The following is a 22417-nucleotide window of genomic DNA, read 5'->3' on the forward strand; positions in this document are numbered from 1 at the left end:
GAAACTTCTTTTTTTATAGCACATAGGTTCTCCTATGCTGTATTCGTCTTTATATCATCCTTGGATTTCTTTCTTTGTTAGTTTTTTTTCAATGATCTGTTCTTCATTCAATAAATTCAATTAATGTCCTTGAGTTTGTGAATGTTCTGTACTTAATCTTGCTGTTGATTGCTAGCATTCTACTCTGGTCAAATAATATACAATTTTCTTGTATTTGTTAAGACTTGCTTTGTGTCATATTATATGTACAATTTCAGAGAAATTCTGAAGGTGGCTGTGAAGAAGGTGTGTTTCGCACTGTGTATAGTGTCCTAGGGATGTCTATTAGATCCATTTGATTTTTGATACAACTTAACTCAGATATTTCTCTGTTTATTTTTTTGTCAAAATGACCTATCAATTGGTCAGCTTGAGGTGTTGAAGTCACAATTAATTTCTGTCACTAGTTATTTTTAATCTTTGGCATTTTATCATTCCTCATTTGCTTCACTATTGTTCTGCCGTGGAACTATTGTTCCTCCTTATTGCATCATTCTGAGGGAATCTTTAAAGCATCTTCTGTGAAGATTACTTGATGGTTATTATATCTTTCTTTCAGAAAACTAGTCCTTCTGGGTTTTTAAGTTTCATTAGAAAAATCGGGTGCCTGCCTTTACATGCTACTTGTTCCTCTCTTGTAGATTAAATATAATTTTTTGTTCTGTATATTTAATATTTTTAACTATAAAATATTTTTTCTGTTTTTTCCTGCTTGTCACTTTAATCATATCTGTACTTGAGTGGGTATCTTTCCCTATATTTGGGAAATTTTCTGCTATGTTTTTTTGAAATAGTTTTCTCTGACTTTGGCATGATGTCTCTCTTTTTCTCTGCCCATGATACATAGATATGCTCTTCCCATCCTATTTTGTAGATCTTCAGTGCTTCCTTATTGTTTTATTAATCCTTATTTATCATTGACTAAATGCTCTAATTCATTTTCTATTTTTAATGCTTCATATTTGGAACCCTTTCTGTATTATTCTGTGAAGACTTTGGAGGTGCATTTTTAGTTGATATTATTGAAGTTTTCATTTCCAGTATTTCAAGTTTGCTTTTTTTTTTTTGTTCTTTTTATTGAATTCTATTTTCTTGTACAGTATTGAATTCCTTATTTAATTCATATGTTTATTTGTGTTGGAATTTATTCTGGAGTTTATTTTTGTACTGTTTGATTTCTTTGAATATTTTATAATCATTCTTTTTTTCTGAGGTTTTATTATATTCACTCAGATTAAGTTGTTGCCTTAATTTATCATGTTTCTGATTTTACATTGGGATTTAATGCACCTCTGGTTAGGTCATTTATTTAATTTAAGGCACTCTTTCTCTTTTGATGTATATATTCATAATGTTCAAGACAGACCAGATTATAGGATTGAGTTGTGATTTTTCTATTTCAGACAGCTTCTCAAGTTACCAGGTTATTTCCCAAAACTCCTCTGAGAGTAGAATAATGTCTTAAAAAAAATACAAAGGGTAGGATCAGTGTGACAATGTAGTGATAGTCAAATAAGTAATAACCACCCCTTAAACATCAATCATTTTGGGAAAGTAAGCAGCAACAGTACTGTGCACATAGATATGTTAGCATAGCAAAATGATTGTTTTTAAAAGTTACTTACTATATTATAAAGAACAAACTAGAAGAAGGGAGGTAAAAGTTTCAAGGAAAGAGATGATAAGAGATAAAATTTATGATTACCATACGCTGATAAATGCAGTGTACTGAAATATCAAACTTTGCCTCGTGAGTACATATATAATTATTATGGGAAAATTGAGAAAGTGAAAATAAAAGTGAAGAAACTGTAACTCCATGGGGCTGAGACTCTCTTCATTTCGTATACTAAAATAAAGCTTAATGGGCACACTCACCCAAGTCCATGTGGCTGTGAGAGCTGTGGACCTGAAGCCTGTTCAAGTGTAATCCCTGTGCTCATCACTTACTTAAGAAAATCACATTTATTTGGATGGAGGTGTGTGTGAGAGAAAGGACAGTTTGGGCGGTTTGGGTGTCTTTATCCATCCTGTTGGTCCCAGGGTTCAAATCAGGTCAGCATTCTTGGTGGCAATCACCTTTAACCACTGAGACATTTTGCTGTCCCCTCTTCACTATCATAGGCCAGTATATTACACAATTTGTCTCTTCTTCACCGATAATATTGTCTCAGTAAAGTTTTGACTAAACCTGAACAAATTTTCCGCTTTGTGTTACTCTCTTAGCAGTAATTGTTACTTAAAGTGCTTTGGAAATAGATTCATGAATGTAATTGCAATTAATGATACCTCTGTCTCAATTTTATAAAATTTATGATTGTTTTTATTATTTAAAATTATTGACTACTATATATGTGAGGAAAAAAAGATTCCAATAAAGGAGTTTATGTACTCATATTTAATGACAGCAATATTTTTCTTCTTTGGATCCTGAAGTGTTTCTGCATGGTGCACATATACCCCTTCCATCTTACTCATTAAAATTTTTTACTTTGCTTAGAGGTGTTTAGTCTATGGAATTCTATGATGTGTTTTACACTGTTACATAAATGGCCAGTCTGTGTGTTTGCTTTTCTAGCCTCTGATATCCTCTGAGGTCATATTTGACATTTGCTCATAAGATAGCACTAAGACATTTAACTTTTCTTCTATTTTTACTTTTTGTTTACATCTTTATAAACAAATCCTTTCAGAAAGAGAAGCAAATTTCACATGGAGCCTCTGAAGTCTTCTACAAGTTCCTTGAAACTCTCTTTCTTTGGTTCTTGTAAGAAACTTAATTTTCTATTCAAGAAAGATTTGGGGCTTTGACTCTGAAGGATTCTTCCTTCTTACCCTTTTTTTTTGTTTGTTTGTTTTTGTTTTGTTTTGTTTTGCTACAAAGTCAGTTCTCCAAGGGCAGAGCACAATGTAACACGAAGTCACCCTTACCTTCAATTTAATAAATATTTGCTGAATTATAGCAGAATGAGCTATAATAAGCTGATTAGTGCCCCGAATCCATTTGAAGATGCATATCAGTTCTTCTAGGGCTATTTTACATTTATGACTGAAGCATGGGTTTTTTATGTAGAGATTTATTTAGTGCTTGTAAGCTGTAGTCAGGTATTAATATTTGTCTTACCAAGGATACCTCAACATAGTTTCACTTAAGGCAATGGAAATCCCTAGCTCAAGTGAACACAAGGAACCCAAACCCAAAAAGAGTATAACCCAAAGTTTTTATGCCACTCTTTCCATTTGTAATATAAATTCTACATTACAAATATGAAATCTACATTTTAAAGAAAGCAACTGGGTTCTTGATGTGAATCAGGCTCTGCTGAGTAATGTCACTTCATTCATTCACTTCATAAGGCAATGGTATATAAGCATAGCCATGGACTTAGATTCAGTGTAGAAACTAAGAGTCTAGTATTGTGTTGAAAGGTAACACTCTTCTTAACACAAAGATTTCTAGTCAACCCTAGTTTGCCTTTGCTCTTGTTTTTGATTTTGTGTGGTTTTAATTTTTTGTTAGCTGGTTGGTTGATTTTTTTCAGGTTTGCCTTGAACAAACATACCAAGTATCCAGGGGAGTATGATCTTGAACTTCCTATTCCCATGGCAACTCCTGCCAAGTACTAGAATTGACAGGTGTGAGTCACCACATTTGATTTTATGTAGTGGTAACTAACTCCTAGGTTTTACCCAAACTAAGGATTCTTTGGAATCTTCTAATGGTGGTTTGCTAGGGCAAACATGTGAAGGAGTGCTTTCCTGAAATGGACACACTAAGACTCGTGAAGGGATATGGCACTGAAGCAGTCACAGGAGAAAGGATATTCTGCTAAATCAAGCACATGAAAGTACATATGATGAAGTATTCTTCGCCAATGACACAAATGTATTGGTCTGCCTTACATTGCATAGTTGAGCCGCATTTTTCAGGAGAGAAATGCACCAAAAACCTTCTGGTTGTGTGCTGTAGTTTCTTGCCTCTTTCACAGACTCAGACTGATTGGCAGACAGCTGAGACAGATGCACATGCTAAGGCAAAACACATGTAGAAGCAAGACCCGTGAAGAACACTTGTTTGGAGAATATAAAAAGGACTCAACAGACAATAACAGATGCTGAGTTTGGCTTTCTTATAGAGCTAGCTGTGAAACAAATGTGGGTCTCATATCTTCACTGATCTTTGATTCCCCAAGGAAGGCACAAACCAGAACTTCTCCTGGCTTTCCTCCTGGTCCCTCCTGTTGAATTGAGCCCAGGCTGATGTTTTGCTGTCTCTACTAGATAGTGCCACTGCTGCTGATTCCTGTTTGCTATTTCCACTCTGCTGAACTAGACTAGTGATGTATCTGTGAAGTATTTGTGAGTTAGATAAGCTGCCTCTACTAACCTGTGAACTGAACTGCAGATTTCCAGACAACACAGATGGGAGTTGCTCCAAAGAACCTTTCTAAATATGTCCATTTTCCCATATCTTTTTTTTTCCTACTACCTCTGGTGGATGGTGGCCTAAAAGGGAGGTTAAAGTATTTAAGAACCATCATTAAAAGTAGACTTTGAAAAAATTAAAGTTACAACATTGCTTTTTGATAAAAATGGGAGTCTATGTTTGTACAGAACTCTCTTTTAAGAGCCAACTTTAGCCATCTCTATGTTATGTCCAAGCCCAATTCTATTTTAAGAGTCTACATAAACCTTTCAAGTCTCAAGAACAGGCCTGCAATTTCATATCTTCTTTCCAGTTAATCACCAGTGCTGTCAATCTCTGACACTATTAATGATACTCTGTTATGCTTACAGACAGGAGTCTAGCATTGCTGTTCCCTGAAAAGCTCCATCAAGCAGGTGACTCAGACAGATATAGACACTCACAGCCAAAACGTGGATGGCGCTTAGAGACCCTTATGGAAGAATAGGAGGGAGGGTTACAGGCCCTGACAGAGATAGGAACTTCACAGAAGACCAACAGAGTCAACTAACCTGGACCCTTGTGGCTGAGACTGAACCACCAACCAAAGAGCATACACAGGCTGGACCTAGGCCTCCCAGCACATAAGTATTTGATGTGCAAAGTGGTCTTAATGTGGGTTTCAAATAACTTTAACAGGGGCTATCCCAAAAGTTATTCCTATACATGGAATATGTTCTTCTAGCTGGCCTGCTTTGTCTGGCCTCCGTGGGAGAGGCTGTGCCTAGCCTGGAAGACTTGATGTGCTAGGGTGTGAGGATACCCAGAGGCCTCACCCCATTAGAGGAGAAAGGGAAGGGTGAAAAGGATTGTGGGAGGAGGTGACTGGGAGAGGGTCAGTGAGAGGGATGTAAAGTGAATAAGTAAAATAAATAAATAAATAAATAATGCTGAAACAAATTGATAGCTTCAGCTATAAGCCTTGGCCCATTATTGGTGTAAATATTTAAGTGCTAATGAATATAAAACAAAGAAACATTGTGCCCATAGCCTGAATGCTGTTTCTGGAGGAGACTAGACCCTCACACTAGGCAGCTTGTGTCGTTTTCATACAATACAACCAATGATAGTCTTCTGAAATAATTTTTTCTTCCCCTGCTCCTACCCCATGGAAAGCTGCCTGAGAGACTCACATATGCAAATTTCCCTTTAAAACCTTTTTCTATCTTCCTGACTCGTCTGAAAAAAACATTGTACTGTAAACAATAACTGACCTAGAAATATATGTATGTGTATGCCTTTATCTTGTAAGAGCATCCCACCCTAGCCATTCGAAATTTTTACCATCCTTGTGCTATGGGTCCTCTGCACACATACTGGTGCAAGAACAAGCCTAGGTGTTTCAAGGCTTAGGATAATCACCACTATTCCACCCTGATCATCAGTGTCCATCTCTAGGCCTTCTCTTTACTGAAGTTTTCAAGGTTGGCTTTAGTGAACTAGGCATGCAAAAGGCCTAACTGTCTAACGCCTAATCGTATGCATTCCTGGAGCCACCCAGACCCTCCTTGTAGGCTGAGAGGCATGTACCAACAGAATCATCCTATTTTTTAAAATTTTTTAAATGGATATTTTATTTACATTTCAGATGTAATCCCCTTTCCCCATCCCACCCCCAGGAACACCCTATCCCATTCCCCCTCCTCCTGCTTCTATGAGGATATGCCCTCACCCAGCTTCCCCCTCAAACCTCCCCACCCACAGTTTTTCCCACAGTGCGGCGTCCAGCCTTCACTGGACCAAGGACTTCCTCGACCACCTATGCCTGACATTGTCATCCTCCCCTACATATACAGCTGGAGCCATGGGTCCCTCCCTATCTGCTCCCAGGCTGGTCGTTTACACCCTGGGAGCTCTGGTTGGCTGGTACTGTTGCTCTCTTCATGGGGCCGCAAACCCTTTCAGCTCTTCAGTCTTCTCTCTCACTCCTCGATTGGGAACCTCATGATCAGTTCAATGATTAGCTGTGAGCATCCGCCTCTGTATATTTCAGGCTCTGGCAGACCTCTAAGGAGATACAACTCACAGACCACATGAAGCTCATGAACAAGAGAAGTGTGGGAACCAAAGTGTGGGTGCTTTGGGCCTTCTTAGAAGGAGTAACAAAATACTCATGGGAGCAAATATGGAGACAAAGCGTGGGACAGAAACTGAAGTAGGGGCCATCTGGAGACTGTTCCACCTGAGTATCCATCCCTTGTGCAGTCACCAAAGGTAGACACTGATGTGGATGCCAGGAAGTACATGCTGACAGAATCATCCTATTAAACATCCAGGAACATAGGCTTTCCTGCCTTTGCTATATTTTACTAGTTCCAATCATTTATTTGAGAAATACAGGTTAAGAATGTTCCATGGGCCATCCCACTTTCCCTGAGTGTTTAAGACTGAGTAAGATGTTGCTGCCACCTATAGGAGGCTTGCAGTCATCTCCACTGTAGCTTGTCCAAGTAGCTTATTAATTTCCTTGGCATCCATTATGAAAACTTACACCTTTGCCAAATGAGATCTTTTGAGTATGTCATCCCTTCCTGGCATCTGTACTCACTCATATCCCCACCCTGTCACAGAGAAGAGGCCTCTCCGTCAAGGGAGACTACCCTTCCAAAGACAAAGATTTGATGTACTCATTAAAAGGGGGTTCGTGCCACAATGCTCCCTGACCTGGCTGACTTTTCCCTTCTATTTATCTGAATATGGCTTAAAAATGGGCTGGGACTCGGCTTTCTGTATTTAGCTGTCGAGATACTTTCTTACCTTTACAAAAGTGAAGTAAGGAAAAAAAGTGGAGTAAGTGTAAAGGGGCATATGAGGTTGGGAGGCAATAGATGAATTCTAGCTGGAGCACTTTATCTTCCTCTCTGTGTATGGAATGCCTTCTCAGGTGTAACAAGAACTAATTTTAAAGACAAAGGTCATAAGACCATTTAGATATGGAAGTCCCTCTGTAGCTCACAAGTTAAATCTTAAATTTGAAATTGGTCCAGACAATTCTTTGGTACACATAAAAATCTGAGTGTTTTTGAGACTCACAGAAAACCTGGTCAATGGAGTTACACAAAACATATTAAAAGTATATTAACCACCACTACTATCAACATCAAACCTGAATCCAAACAAAACTTGGTGATAAAGCTTGTCAATCTTAGAGCTCATGTGCAACTCCATTATAGTAGGAAAGAGTTTAACTATAATTAAATTCTTTGTCTTTAAACAAAACAGGAACTTAGCTGGGCTAACACCATGCCAAAGTGCAGTTTGCAGAATTGTTTACATTTCATAATTTCATCTAACAACATGTGATAAATAGTGTCTTTGGTAAAGTATGATTTCTTTTAGAATAATTTGAAGAACTTAAACATTCCTATGTCTAATTATGATTATCCTGAAGACAACTGAACTCTTTTTTTTTCTCTGTTTGGAAGGGAGATCTGTATATTAGTTAAGGAAACCCACCAAGCTTTCTACATGAGCAAAGCAATTAGAATAATTTCCAGGGGTTATAGATAGATTCTCTCTATAAAATAGAAATTCTCTGCAAGTTTGTCCAGACAAGAAACAGAAGTGGAAAAATGGGTGGGAATAGGACAGAGGTAGTGCCAATAACAGAGAATGTCCCCTGGGCATCAAAACCTTTCTGCTGCTAGGTAATAATTGAGAGTGGCGGTAGAGGGCAGAGTAAGCCGCACTGGTCCAGTAAGCTGATAATCTTGTCATAGCTGTTCTCAGGGAGAACCTGGCAGGAACTTGACAGTTTCAGTCATTTAACACTCATTGACAATATATACATGAAGGTCTGATTAGGGAGTACTTTCCACTGGCATCTGGGGGTCTCTCATCCACCTCTGATACCATTTATATCATACCAGCTAATGATGACTTATAGCAGTGAGTGCAACAGATGATTTTGTTTAAGTGATGTCATTATAATGGTTCAGATGCACTATAATAGGAGAAAGATGCTCTCTGTTGCATAACAAAAGCTTCCCTTCCACATGAAGAGGGACAAATTCTTTAACTTTGATGCCCCTCACCTTTATGACCTAGATCTGTTATAAAATGTGTCTGATGGAGACCAGGAATAAACAGAGGGAATTCTGTGTGTTTGCTAGCAGAGGACCTGCCAGTAGCTTTGAGATTTAATTATTTTGGAGAATGGTCTTTTAATTAGCAACAGAAGGCTTGCAGCCACCAAAGTTACACCAAAGATTTGAATTATTCAAAGTTGAAGCCTGATCATGAGTGGAAGCAGCAAACCTCCTCCCCTCCATAATTACTATGTGTCAGGAGCTATGTGCATCTTACCCGATGCACAACTACTGTTCTTTGCCTGGGAATTTTTACTTTTTTGTGAGCTCTGAGGATCATGGGAATTCTTTACTTTTCTCCAGTCTAGCACATCAGGAAGAAAGAACAAATGGGGATAAGACCTTGGGTACTCTGCAGGACCTTTTCTTCTGAGTGTCCACAGACATCTCATTATTTCACCTCCCAACTGTGCCAGCTGTTATTTCCCTTAACAGAAAAGGCTTCCCATCTCCTTTTCAAGAAACGAGGCATTTTCATGTAATGAAGCCTGGCTCTGATCTTGGGAATCATTCTGTGCAATTCAGCAGGTTCACCCTCAGACTTCTTTGGCCTCAGGTTCCTGCAGCCACTAAATTATAAGGCAACATGAATTCATGTAGCATGTGGAACATAGCTTTTGGGGCCAGAGATGTCTGGCTTCTTCCCAACAGCTCAAAGCATTTTTTTTCTATTTTATTATACCCCTGATTCTCATACCTCATTTACCTCACCTTTATCTGTAGATTATAAAAAATGTTCTCACATGCTAATACTGAAATGATGTTATCTTTCTCCTGTTACACACTCAAACTGCTGTTCAGAGCAGAGAAACCATTCCCATTTAGAAACAGGAAGGCAGGCTTTCAAATTTGCCCTTTCTGTGGTTGTTCACCCTGTGAACCTTCAGTCTTTGTCATAGGATACTTTCTGAAATTGTGTTTCAAATATTCATATTCCTTGTGATAGGACTATGCTCATTATCACAAGCTCCTACAAAGCTCTAGGTTAGGGACTTCAGAACGGCTAACGATGTGAAATTTCTTTCTTAGAACTCGGTGTTATCTTCCAACAAAAAAAAGGAGAGCTGTGGATTGAGTGTACTCTTGAGGTTGGTAATTCACAGAATAATACCTACATAATACAACCTCAGTAAAATGTTGTCAGTGAAGCTCAATATAGCTCTATGACTACTGAGTTTTTGTATACCAGAACTGATATCCCTCCATTTATCACCTTGTGGGTATTATGTATATAAAACTAAAATAATTAAGTATAACATGTTGCTTGGTTTTGTTAGTCATTATAGAAAAGTATAAAACCTAGTGGATATTGTGAGAACTTTTTGCTTGATAGCTGAACCATCAGAAGCGTGACCTGGTGACTCCACCCAAGGCTGGTATCGGAAGTGAGGGAAGTCTTATTGATATGGACCCCACTTGCACCACCTATAGGTAGCAAGTGATCAAATAAAATTGCAATGTCCACAGTTTTAGTGGAAATAGAATAATTGGTACAGAGGGTAGTGTTATGATTTCCAGTTAATTCTCAAAATACTAGAAAGGGCTCCTAAACCATTTTGTTGGATATTATAACTCAAAGTGGTGATGGACTGTGCCTGTAATGGACAGGTTAGTTGAGTAACATAGAAAATGACATTCAAATCATGGTCCCAGATTACACTGTAGGAAACTGTCTATTAACACTTTCTAGTGAGATGTGTGAACATGTAAAGAGTAAACACTGAGAAGTTTTGACAGTAATTAGCATGGCCATGACATTCTGGTATCGAAGGAAACACAAAAGTACATCAGTGAGTGGCAATTTGTGTGAAAACGATCCTTTACCACAGACAGACAAGCTAAATCTAGAAAATATAACTTTCCTTGAGCAGATATAAACAGGTATGAGCAGATGCTTTCAAAGATTAGTGAGTCCCAGAGTCATGATGGGTTTGAACATGATATTGCTTGCTATACATGTTTGTGAGCACATTGATTAACCTCTGTGGACCTGTTTCCTCATTTGGAAATGGATATAACAGATATATTCAGAGATAAAAAGATCAAGAGATAACTCAGGACAAATGCTAAGTACAGGGATGGGAAGCTCAGCAGGATAACCGCTTGTATCCTCTTGGTTTACTTTGTGACTCTGGTGGTTCAGTCTTTGTTGCAGAAGGGTAGGGCCATTCTTGAGGGCACTGAAGTTAACAAGCACCCTGCACCGTTTGCCTGTAGCCACAGTCACCCAGCATTGCTTTATTTAGTATTAACAGTGGGGGACTTCTGATATGTTCCAGGTAGATCATAAAGAATTTAGAAATGCCTACCATTGATGCCTATAATATATATATGAACTGAGGCTTTGATGGATTGCTAGCAGATATGAGCAGGCAAACTACTTTATTCTCCAACTTTGCCTCACCTAAATAGAATTCTGTTAGATGCAAAGGGAAGGTACAGCAATAGATCCTCACAAGAATGTTCAGGCTAGAAATGGCAGACATGTCTATAGTCTCTTGGGAAATATTTATTTTTTTTCAAGATTTTGCTGAGATGGTCTTTCAGAAGTCAAGAATGAAAGTAGGGGAGAAGAGAATTCTGTTTTTCTGATGCCCGCTTCAGTCTACATTTGATTAAATACTGCCCCAGCAGTGTCTGAGCAGATTTTTTATGCTAATCAGGCTCCTGTCTTTTTCAGGTTTTGTCCACCTTGCAGTGCTTTAGAACCAACCCCAAGGTGAAGTGCTAGCCCAAAGATCTGCAATGAAACCACACTTGAAGCAATGGCGACAACGAATGCTCTTTGGAATATTTGTTTGGGGGCTCCTCTTTTTGGCAATTTTCATCTACTTCACCAACAGCAATCCTGCTGCTCCTATGCCCAGCTCCTTTTCCTTCCTGGAGAGCCGTGGGCTCCTGCCTGTACAGGGCAAGCAGAGAGTCATCATGGGGGCTTTACAAGAGCCCTCCTTGCCCAGAAGTTTGGAGGCAAGCAAAGTGCTGCTGGACGGCCACCCTGTGAACCTCTTCCACAGCTGGCCTGGGGACCCACAGAAATGGGACCAGGCTCAAGATGGCTTTGGGGATGAATTTTTTACATCCCAGGTCGGGAGGAAATCGCAAAGTGCTTTGTATCCCGAGGAAGACAGCTACTTTTTTGTTGCGGGTCAGCCTGGGTTGTACCACCACAGACAGGGTGCACTGGGGCTGCCATCTCCAGGAGAGACATGGCGGTCAGGACCTACCCAGCCCAAGCAGAAGCTGCGCCACTCAAGGCGAGCCAGCTTGCTTGAGGAAACCTATGATAGCGACATGCTGTCTGCCTCCATGTCCAGAGCTTTCCTGTACCGGCTCTGGAAGGGGACCGTGTCCTCTAAGATGTTGAACCCACGCCTGCAGAAAGCCATGCGCTACTACATGTCCTTCAACAAGCATGGTGTGCGCTTCCGCAGGCGGAGGCGGCGAGAGACTCGGCGTACAGGGCCAGAGCTGCTGTGCGAGATGCGCAGGCGTGTACGTGTGCGTACATTGGACGGCAAAGAGGCGCCCTTCTCGGGGCTGGGCTGGCGGCCTCTGGTACCAGGTGTGCCTCTGAGCCAGTTGCACCCGCGCGGTCTGCGCAGCTGCGCAGTTGTCATGTCTGCCGGTGCCATCCTGAACTCCTCTTTGGGGGAGGAAATCGGTGGGTCCTGTGGGGCAGTGGTCCCTTTCTGAGCTCTCTGAACTTCTAGTTCCAGTCTGGGGCTGTGCCCTTTATGCTGGACAAGCTTCATCCATCTTAGGAACCATAGTCCTAAGACTATGTAATTGAGCAGAAGCAACCAGGGTCAGCGGCAATGAAAGAATATGGGGGAGGAAGCTAAGGTCAGGGATGCTGGAGGTTGATTTTAGGGGTGCCACTCATAAAGAGAACGATAATGATGGTACTAAACTCCAAAGTGCTAAACTGAAGTTTAAAGATGCTGAGGAGACGTTGGCTGCTACTGAAAACCGTTCCTAAGAAAGCCTTAGCTGTAGTCCTGGACTGTTTTCTTAACCTAACCTTTATTTGGGTCACAGCCCATGTATACAGTGAGGACCTTCTCCAGGATGGTGAGTAACATGACCATAGTGAGATTGCCATCTACCCTGTCATACTGTCCTCAAAACCTCGTGTTTGGAGAGAATGGGTTTCCTACTTTCTCTGTGGCTCAATAGTATATGGAAAGGGAGAAAAAGATTTAAAGGACTTGGCTGATCTGTAGGACATACTAACAGGTGGGGAATGTCAGACAATTTTAATGATGCATTCTTTTGAAAAATCCTCTAAAGATTTAATATTATTTTATGTGTTTGAGCATCTTACTGGAATACCTGTAAGTGTGCAGTGTGTCATGTGTACTCCTGGAGTCAGTGGGGGCTAGAAGAGGACACTAAATATCCTGGACCTGGGTTTAGTTAAGGTTGTGAGCAGTCGTGTGGGTTCTGGGAACCAAGCCCTGGTCCTCTGCTCTTCTCTTCAGTCCCTCTATAGTACATTCTTGAGGCAGAGCCCCTTGGGATACCTCTGTGTATTTTCTTAGGGCCTTCAACACGAGATTCAGTACCATGTGGAGAGTAATCTGTTTTCCAAAGGGGGAAGAATCCCTTCAGAGTGACAACAAGGCCTCCTCATAACATAGCCAGACTGACATACAGTGTCAACTTGGTTGAAGGGCATAGAGTAGGGTTGAAGTATATTTCCCACAGTGGAGTTTATATCCTGCTACAGATGGGCTGGCCTGGGCTCACCAACAGAATTCTAAGTTCTTGGTGGACAGTATTCATTTTCATACCCTTCTTTGCCAGAGAAGATATCTACTGTTCTATCCTGTCTCTCCTCCAGGTCTTCTCTTTCTGGTAGTTTTAGACCTCTTGTTCTAGGAACCTTCTGATCAGGTCGATTCTATTGCTGTGTCCATAAGCAGGCAGTTTGGCCCTTAAAATCACTCATTTATTTCACAAGCCTGTATTTACTCCCTCCCTAACTGGTTCTTTGCTAAGCACTGACTGCAAAGTGGCTGAAACATAGTCTCAGCTTTAAGCCTAGATGCAAAAGATCAGTTACTACAGTCTCCCTGCAGATGGTAGTAGATCCTAAGTCACTAGTCTGGAAGTAACATTCAGGTGACATTACTCCCTCAATATAAGTGAATAATTCACTGTCTTGCATTCTTCTAAGCAGATCTTTTAGTTCTATGTCCTTGAAGAGTGATGGTGTCCTGCAGAGAACCCAGACCCCAGCTTCAGTTCCTCTGCTTCTGGGGAATGAAATTAAGTGGGATAATTTTTTTTTTAATGTTAAAAACCCAAGGCAATAAAAACAAATCTGGACTTGTAGTGTGAGGTCCCTGTGTCTCCATGCTGACATTACATCAAGCTCATAATAACACTATCCATGTGTCACATAAGCCTGTAGCAAAACCTAGAGCAGAACAGCCTGCAATTTATTAAGAAAGAGCAGTCTGGGTTTACAGGTCCCCAGGGTGATATAACACCACAGCTCTTTCTCATTTCTGAGGACCAATATTAAAATTCAGAAGAGGAATTTAAGTATTATGCTTTGAAGCAAGCAGTAACTTTCTTCTGGTTTTGTTTAGCTTTAAACACCTCTGCATGGTAAATATACAATACTCAAATGACTCTTGCATACAAAAGTGAATTTTTTTATCCTTTATTTCTTCATAAATGCTCCATGACTAGAGCTTTTTAGACTCTATTCAAAATTTGGAAGAGGTTGTGAAAGTCACCAAGAGCCATGTTTCTGGGAAACATGAAAGGCCACATATGTTTGTTAATTTCTGGTATCCAAATTTAATTCAAGGGAGTGGTTTCATGATTAGCATTGTAATGTCCCAAATAAAGAACAGGCTTAAGGATTTGGTTGTTTATTTGCTACCTTGGTTGGTTTGTTCTGTCTTATTTTACATAGGTTCAGATTTTATACCTAGAATTTTTAAGTCATAGAACTATAGCATTGCTCAGTTTGTTTAAGCAAAAAGCTTTTTTGTTCATCTCTGTAAGTTGGTGTGGCATGACCATTACTGTACACATCAAGGGCTGGCCTTCTTCCTGCTTACTTGACATTACCATTGCAAACCTACATGAGCTTCAATGGCTTTCAGAAAACATCATCATCAACAACAGCAACAACAACAAAACCCTTGAAGTGTTGGGCATATTTGAGCTAAACTCAAATTGCCCCCTCTGGATTAGCTAAGTGAAGATCAGAGGGGCTGCCAAAATTTACATGGTGAAAAATTTAAAGCAGTCCAAGGCAGTCCTATATTGTAGCCCACCCTCTCAGCTCTTCCAGGAAGGCTCTTTATCTAAACTCACCTGCTTTGTTTTTCCAGAAGGAGGCCAGCCTTTCATCTTCCCCAGGTATTTATTTTGTGGGCATTGGGTCCTTTGTTGGCGGCCCTATTCTGTTACACCAAGATCTATGGAACAGTTGCTTGGGGTTTGAAAAATACAGTGATGGCAAATGCCTTTACTTTGCATGTATATATAGCCTGAGCTTTTTTGGAAACATGGAACATTTTTTTCCTGGAGTTATGAGACAGTTTTTTGTCATCCCTACAACAAATGACAATTCCTGGAAGGGCTGTAGAAGCACACCCCTGAAAATAGCAGTGTCCCGAGAGGAGACATCACAGTCCTGATGTGGAAGACGATGGTTTGTGTTATTGAACAACTGGACACTGTCATGTAGGTGGAAAATGGGAGGTAGCTGGCAGAGTAAAGGGGAAGAACCCGAAGTAATTTCTGAAGCAAGTCACAAACTTCAAATTCTATATTATGCTGTGGAGACCCCAGACCATGAATGGGCAATTCCAGTGACCTGTGAATTGGAGAAATGTAGGGAGATATGTAGACAAACAGTATACAAATAACAACAGGACCCTAACCTCACAGTGGGTTACTTATTGGTGAGCTGAGAGGAGGTCAAGATAGTCTGCAGAAGCTGTTCCAGGCCAAGGCACAGGTGTAAGACTAGCACAACTTTAGTGAGTACAGGAGCCAAGAGGAAGAAGAGGAGGGCAATGCATAGATAGTTCTGTGCTTTCAAAACCAGACTTCAGTTACTAATTGCAGTAGCAGTGCCAGCTGAGATTGTTTGCTGTAGACAAAGCCCTATTTTTGTGTGTTTTAGCTGTTGTAAAGTCAGCATCACCAAGGACACATGCATCTAAAGTCCCATGGGCAGAGTGTGGATTCTGCAGATGGGTTTCTAGGAACGGACAGCAATGTCTGAGGCAAGGAAACATAAGGGTGGAAGTTTGATTTTAGAGGCATCACATGTGAGCCTGGGTTTTGGGGCATAAGAGAAGTCAAGAGGTATGGGCAAGCCAGAGAGGAGAGGAAGAATGCAATGGGAATTGATAGAGATAATTCATGGTTTTGTCCTATCTCTGCAGGCCATTGACAGGTGTCTGGAAATTGCATGCTGTGACTATTTAATTTTTATTTTCTGTTCAGCACAAGTCAGGAGGAGAAAAGGGCTTGATGGAGGCTTGGTGTCAGGACTTCTGACATGCCTGGCTGCTCCTTGATGGGTTCTATTGTAAAGTCAGCATAGCTCTTCTCTGACCCAGAAATGCCTTCTCTAGAAGTGGAGCTTGACTTCATTCACCTTGTGCTTCCTGTCTGATCTCCTTTTCCTCTAAGTATGAATGAACAGCTTAACTGCTGAAGATGTGTTACTATGCAGTCAAGTGTATGTTTACCAAATGCTTATGACTGGGACAGATGGTTTCAGCTTGTTGACCTTTGGCTCTGTTTATTGAATGCCTTCACCATCAGCAGACTCCACCACAGCCTCCTTTGCACAAGTGACCATGTGCCTCTTGATACCAGTACTTCTAAGGCATTCACTGTCTTCTGCCTTGTAACACTTCAGGATACTAAGTACTGGTCCATCTATGGCACATGTGGGTCACAACTCCTTTGAAGGTGAATAACTGTTTCACAGGGGTCACCTAAATACCATTAGAAAACACAGATACAAATCATAACAGAAGCAAAATTACAGTTATGAAGTAGCAATGAAAATAATTTTAAGGTTGGGATTCACCATAACCTGAGGAACTATATTAAAGGGTTGCAGTATTAGGAAGGTTGAGAACCACTCACCTGGGGCAATAGGCATTTAAATGTCTAAAGATTTATGAGGGTCATTTTATTAATTGGAATTGTGGCCAATTTACTTGAAATATATACATTGCTTAGGATACTGAGTATGTTTATCAAACTATGACACAGAGACTGTGCCACATTGGTGGGCAGTATGGCTTTGGGCAACATGGCTACCTAGGAGAAATGGTTGGGGAGTTGGTATCACACTTGTTGCCCAGCCTTGTGCCCAAATTCTTCTGATCCCCTAGTAAGACCCTGAACTACTTCATGTCTCTCTCTTCACTCTTGATTTCTTGATGGTTTTGTCTGTATCACTTCAAATCTCTGATTCATTTATGGTTTTTAGGACCCATTCTCTACAAGGTAAAAATCATTTTTTATTTATATCTCAAGATCTTTTTCTTTTCAATTTTGACATATGTCCTGGGAAAATGAAAGCAGTGAAATATAAAACTGCTGGCTTCTGAACACACATCTGGAGAGGGGTGCCCATAACACAGGTCACCATTGTTTCTTTACCACTAAACACTAAAAAGAATGAGTTCCTTGTTTGCTGTAAATGGCTGTGTTGTGGCAGTCAAAATGAGTAGTTTCAGGAAGTCTTGGCCTTCTCCCTGCAGGTGTTTTTCAGATCCTGTGTAACAAAGAAAGAAATGGGAAAAGGCACCTATACATGGGAAAACCCTATGGGATGGAATTGGAGGATCAACTATTCATTCATGCCATGAAATACAGTTTTTATTTGAAAAATAAGATGACTGACAGAGAGACTTTAGTTATTTTGAGCTGGACACTTGACAGCTTCCTTCTCAGAAAAAAAGTTAGATGAGACTGTCACTCTTAGAAAGATAATTGACAGTATTTATTGCAATGACAAAAATGAAGCTTCTAGCTAGGAACTTGGAAGCTCCCCACATATGAAAACTGATGAGATTCATGCTTTATTAACCAATATAGTCTTTGGATAATTGATAGTGGAACATAACAATATTTAGGATCATTGCCCAACTTGTTTCCTGAGTATTCAAATTAATATTGAAAAATGTTGCAAAATTTTTACTGGATAAAGACCCATTTTAAGAGCAATACAGAATATAAAGTGACAAGCTACTTGGATTGTTGGGTTTATACCCATTAATTTTAATTTCCATTAAAAATTAATTTTAGAAGACTTATAACTTCAGTCACAAATATAGTGCTTTCTATAAGGAAGATAGCTTGAATGGTAGGCACAGACACCAGACTGCCAAAAGAACCCTGCTTTTCACTTCATAATAAAAGTAGGATGTCAGTAATTTTTTGGACCAAAATTTTGTTTTTTTAAAAAAATTCATTGATATGCTTTGAGATGCCACAAGGCACCCAGCTACTTACTTACCAAGTATAAGTGAACCTTTAAAGAATATTCACAATTTTCTGGAAGAGTTTATAAAATCTTCTCTTTTTAAAAATCTGTGTACATGTGCATGCATCTGTGCTCAGCCCCATGTGTGTGTGTGTGTGTGTGTGTGTATGTGTGTGTATTTGTGTGTTTGTGTGTAACATGTCTTGGTAACAATTAAAATATGAACTTATTGCTATGTGTAATACAATCCTTACAATTCAAAATTTTAGATTATTATGTAATCTAAATATGATTTTAATTGAAATAAAAATAAAGCAGTTCACTGCCAAAATGCAAGTCAGCACTTAACTCATGTAGTCAAGTTACCTGAAAGTCCTCAAGGGTTCTGCATTATCTTCACAGAACTTAGATTCCTTGAAATCTTGAGATTTATAAATCTTTTTTCTTTTTAAGAGCCGTATAGTAAATATTTTAGGCTTTGTAGGCCACAGGATCTCTCTTTCAAAGTGAGTTGTGTGAGAATAGACTGTCTGTTTTATATGATTTTTATGTATAACTGTTTTATAGTTTTATTCGCTAAACCAGGGGCAAGACACATTTAGCCTACTGATAATAGTTTTTGAACACTTCTAAACTGCCTGCAAAGAGCATTATGAGTGTGTGTGTGTGTGTGTGTGTGTGTGTGTGTGTGTGTGTGTTGGTGTGGCTAAGTACCCCTTGTACATTCATTGTGCTCAGAACTTGTCTATAACTGTATCTTTTCAAATTATTGCTTTAGTGGGCATGCACAGTAGCTTCTACTCCTTAGTGAGTAAGGTGTAGACTCTGAGAAAGGAACACCAGAACTCCTTTATAGAAAGCAGAATGTACAGAATTTGGCCACAGTAAGTACAGCATCCATGTGTCCTTGTGACTCCTAGCTGTGTCATAAATCTATTGAGATTGACTGTCACTCATACAGCCAAGTCACAGTGCTTGCTACAAGTTAAACTTGAAACATGCACAATATTCTTAAAGCTAAAGAAAGCCCTTTACTGTTTGTACACAAGCCTTGGCCACTGGTAACACTGCTAGTTATTCCAAACTCCGTGGCATCCACAGTGGGAGGAGAGGCTTCATCATGAAAACAAGATGTTTTCTTTTAAATCTAAACCACTAAAAGGTGATAAAGCAGACCCAAAGGCAGTAGTTTTTAGACTGAGAGAAGGCAGCAAGACTGGATAAAAGGTCTTATCATGACCTCTACATGCTACAAAGACCCAAGTGAGCTGCTTTTGTGCTCCCAGCACCTCTACCTGTTCCTGTAGATACAGCTTCTAGATGTTTTGAAATTTTAATATTATACAGTATAAAAAAATAACAAACATCTAAATGTAACAAGCAAAATAAGTCACCTGTAATCCATTGGTTTTGTGTATCTGTAAGAACAGATATACACACATAGTACATTTTCAAGAAACAAGGAGACACATCTGACGAAATCTATCATTAAGTAACTTTGCCAGTAGTGAGCCTCATATAATATACTTGGAAAAATAAAATGTCACTATTACTAGGAAGTATAACTTGGGACTGCATTTATATCTCTGAGCTGGTATTGACTGAAGTGCCCTAGTGCTGTGTGACTCTTGCGTATCCATATTAGTCTCTCTAACCAAGCTGTCATCCAAAATCAACATCAAATTATCTAAAAATATTTATATATGTACATTAATCTAATTAGTGGTTTCTAATTTTCAGATTTTGCAAGATTTTTTTTAGTGCTTTTCCCCTTAGTTTATTTGATTTTCATAGAGAAAAAATGTCACTTATGTGCCCTTAGATTCTCATGATGCAGTTTTGAGATTTAACTCTGCCCCTACACGTGGCTATGAGAAAGATGTCGGAAATAAAACCACAGTACGCATCATTAATTCTCAGGTAAGATGGATCAAGTGTTTTCACTGTAACATTTTGTAGGCAAATTATTTAACTTGATGAGTGAATAAAAATATGGCTAGCATAACCACAATACCATTATTTTTATAGATCTTGTAGTCATGAAGAATTATTGAAGAAAAATGCAAAGAGAGGAAATTTAGATGTGATTTGGGTACGAAAGATAAGTAAGACTAAAGGTAGATTAAGCATAAAAATGATTTTACTTGTGTGTACATCTTCTTGTTATTATAGATCAGTGGTTTCAACCTTCCTGATGCTGTGACCCTTTATTATAGTTCCTCATGTTGTTCTGACTCCCACCCATGAAGTTATTTTCATTGTTCCTTCATACTGTAATTTTAGTATTATTAGAAATAGTTAAAGTAAATATTTTTAGAGATATATGTTTGCCAAGGGGTTTGCTATCCACAGCTGCTGTCATAGATTATCATGATTCAGTTTATTTACTGAAAAATTCTATGTATTACAGAAGATATTATTGAAATAGGGAATGCAGTGTTAAAGGGAACAGAAACGCATGAAACATGAGAGCTTGTAGTATATCTTTGAAACTTCAGTTTGTGATTTGGAAATTTGAAAAATGAAAATAAGTTGCTTATTGGGAAGCAGAAATACCTCTTTTTTATGTTCTTAATGTCTTTTGAATTTGTAGAAAAATATTTCCAGAACAAACCACAATTTCTAATTTCCATAGTTAGTAGAAAATGTAGAAAAATGAGATGACAAGTGATTTATGGTGAACTGCTTGAAAAACAAGCTATTTTCACCCTGTACTGTTCACTGTACTAGGCAGCCTGCAGCAAAGTAAAAACAATTACCATATTTTCTTAATTCATAGTCACTGGTAGTAAGATCTGCATTTCATTTAGAATTTCTCAGGAACTGATAAACCTCAGCAAATTAAAAGTCATGTGTCCTGTAAGATATATTCTGATTTCAGAACTATTAAGATGTGATAAAATTAAAAATGCATCTTCATAATGGTAAATATTTTTAGTTTACTTTTAAGTCAAGTCCACCCTTATTCCCTCCCCTATGAACTCCTACCAGTATTCCCTCTCAGTTTCATATTTTCTCTTCTTTTGGTTTGGGTTGTTGTTGTTTGTTTTGCTTTGTTTTGATTTATATTCCCCAAAGTGCACTTAGTGAAACCGCATGTGCAAGTCATGGAGCCATCTTCTGTAGCTTTGGTATCCTTTCAGAAGATACATCCCTGAAAAAACCTATCTCTCTCTTCCCAGAAATCAACAATTGCTAGTAGCTCTTTAGCTGGGGTGGGACTTCATGTCTACCCCCTCTCTATGGTGGAATTTTTCTTAGCTTAATCTTGTACAGGTCTTGTGCTGTTGTATCTAGAAAACATTTTTGAAATGTAGACATACAATGTGTGTATCTCTTACACTCTTTCTAACTCTTAATTTGGAGGAGATGAGATGTGTTATATTCTCATTTATTGATGGGCATTCTGAAGTTTTTGTATTCTATGCCTGTTCACCAGTTGTAGTTTTCTGTGCTAATCACCATCTATTGTAAAAAGAAGCTTCTCTGATAATGGTCATTGAAAGACGAATTTATCTATGGGTATAAGAGCAAGTCATTGATGTCAGATGCTAAACAGTTCTCCTAAAGTCTACCCACCATAAGTTCATGACCCTGTTGATTGTACCAAACATGAGTTCAATTTTATGGAAGGGACTGAAATCCAGTGAGAAAGTGGATTGTTATTCCCATAACTTCCATTCCATTATTACACTAGTAGGTATATTCTGCTGAACCAGTCTATAGCTCTCAGGGTATACATCTAGATGATAACTTTTCACCTTCATAGCACTATGAAAGCTAGTCAGTAGGGAATGAAACCTCCAATCAGTGCCTGGTTGATATCTCCATGTCTTACGACTGAAGTAAGTGGTGTCTTTAGTAGTAGGGTCCTATCATTAGGTTCTAGAGAGTAACTAAGTGCAGTGGCTATGACATATTGTTTTAGAGCCTATAAAGCTACACATAGGACAAAAAAATCTCAAAGAGGTAATATATTCAGGACACTGTGCCTTCATATCTTTCATCCCACTTAACACCATTTCATGTCATTTATGTTCTTTTACCCATCTTCCGTCATCTCTTACTAGGTTCCTGACTTTTTTAATTAATTAATTAATTAATTTTGATTTATTTTTCATTGGATATTTTTATTTTATTCATTAACATTTCAAATGTTATCCCCTTTCCCAGCTGTTGTAGTGGCTCACGCCAGTGGGATTTGCTGAAGGAGGGTTACTGACTTCTTTAAGCATTAAAATTTTAGACATCCATATCTAAAGAGAGAACCTGTAATGTTTGTCTTTCTGAGTCTTGGTTACCTCACTCCAGAAAGGTTATTTCCAGCTTTAGTCATTTGCC

General features: G+C 39.0%; 1 protein-coding gene across 2 annotated transcripts in view; it reads left to right on the forward strand.

Moving 5' to 3' along the window:
* Window positions 1-22417, forward strand: part of St6gal2 (ST6 beta-galactoside alpha-2,6-sialyltransferase 2) — a 70215-nt gene that overhangs the window by 25922 nt on the left and 21876 nt on the right. For both annotated transcript variants that reach the window (XM_076915408.1, XM_034521762.2), the window contains 2 exons: window positions 11273-12256; window positions 19899-19996. In XM_076915408.1, coding sequence (XP_076771523.1) covers window positions 11338-12256; window positions 19899-19996 — 1017 coding nt within the window. In that variant the 5' untranslated portion in view covers window positions 11273-11337. The remainder of the gene's footprint in view (window positions 1-11272; window positions 12257-19898; window positions 19997-22417) is intronic.

Source organism: Arvicanthis niloticus, chromosome 17, assembly GCF_011762505.2.
Source record: "Arvicanthis niloticus isolate mArvNil1 chromosome 17, mArvNil1.pat.X, whole genome shotgun sequence".
NCBI classification, from domain to species: Eukaryota; Metazoa; Chordata; class Mammalia; order Rodentia; family Muridae; genus Arvicanthis; species Arvicanthis niloticus.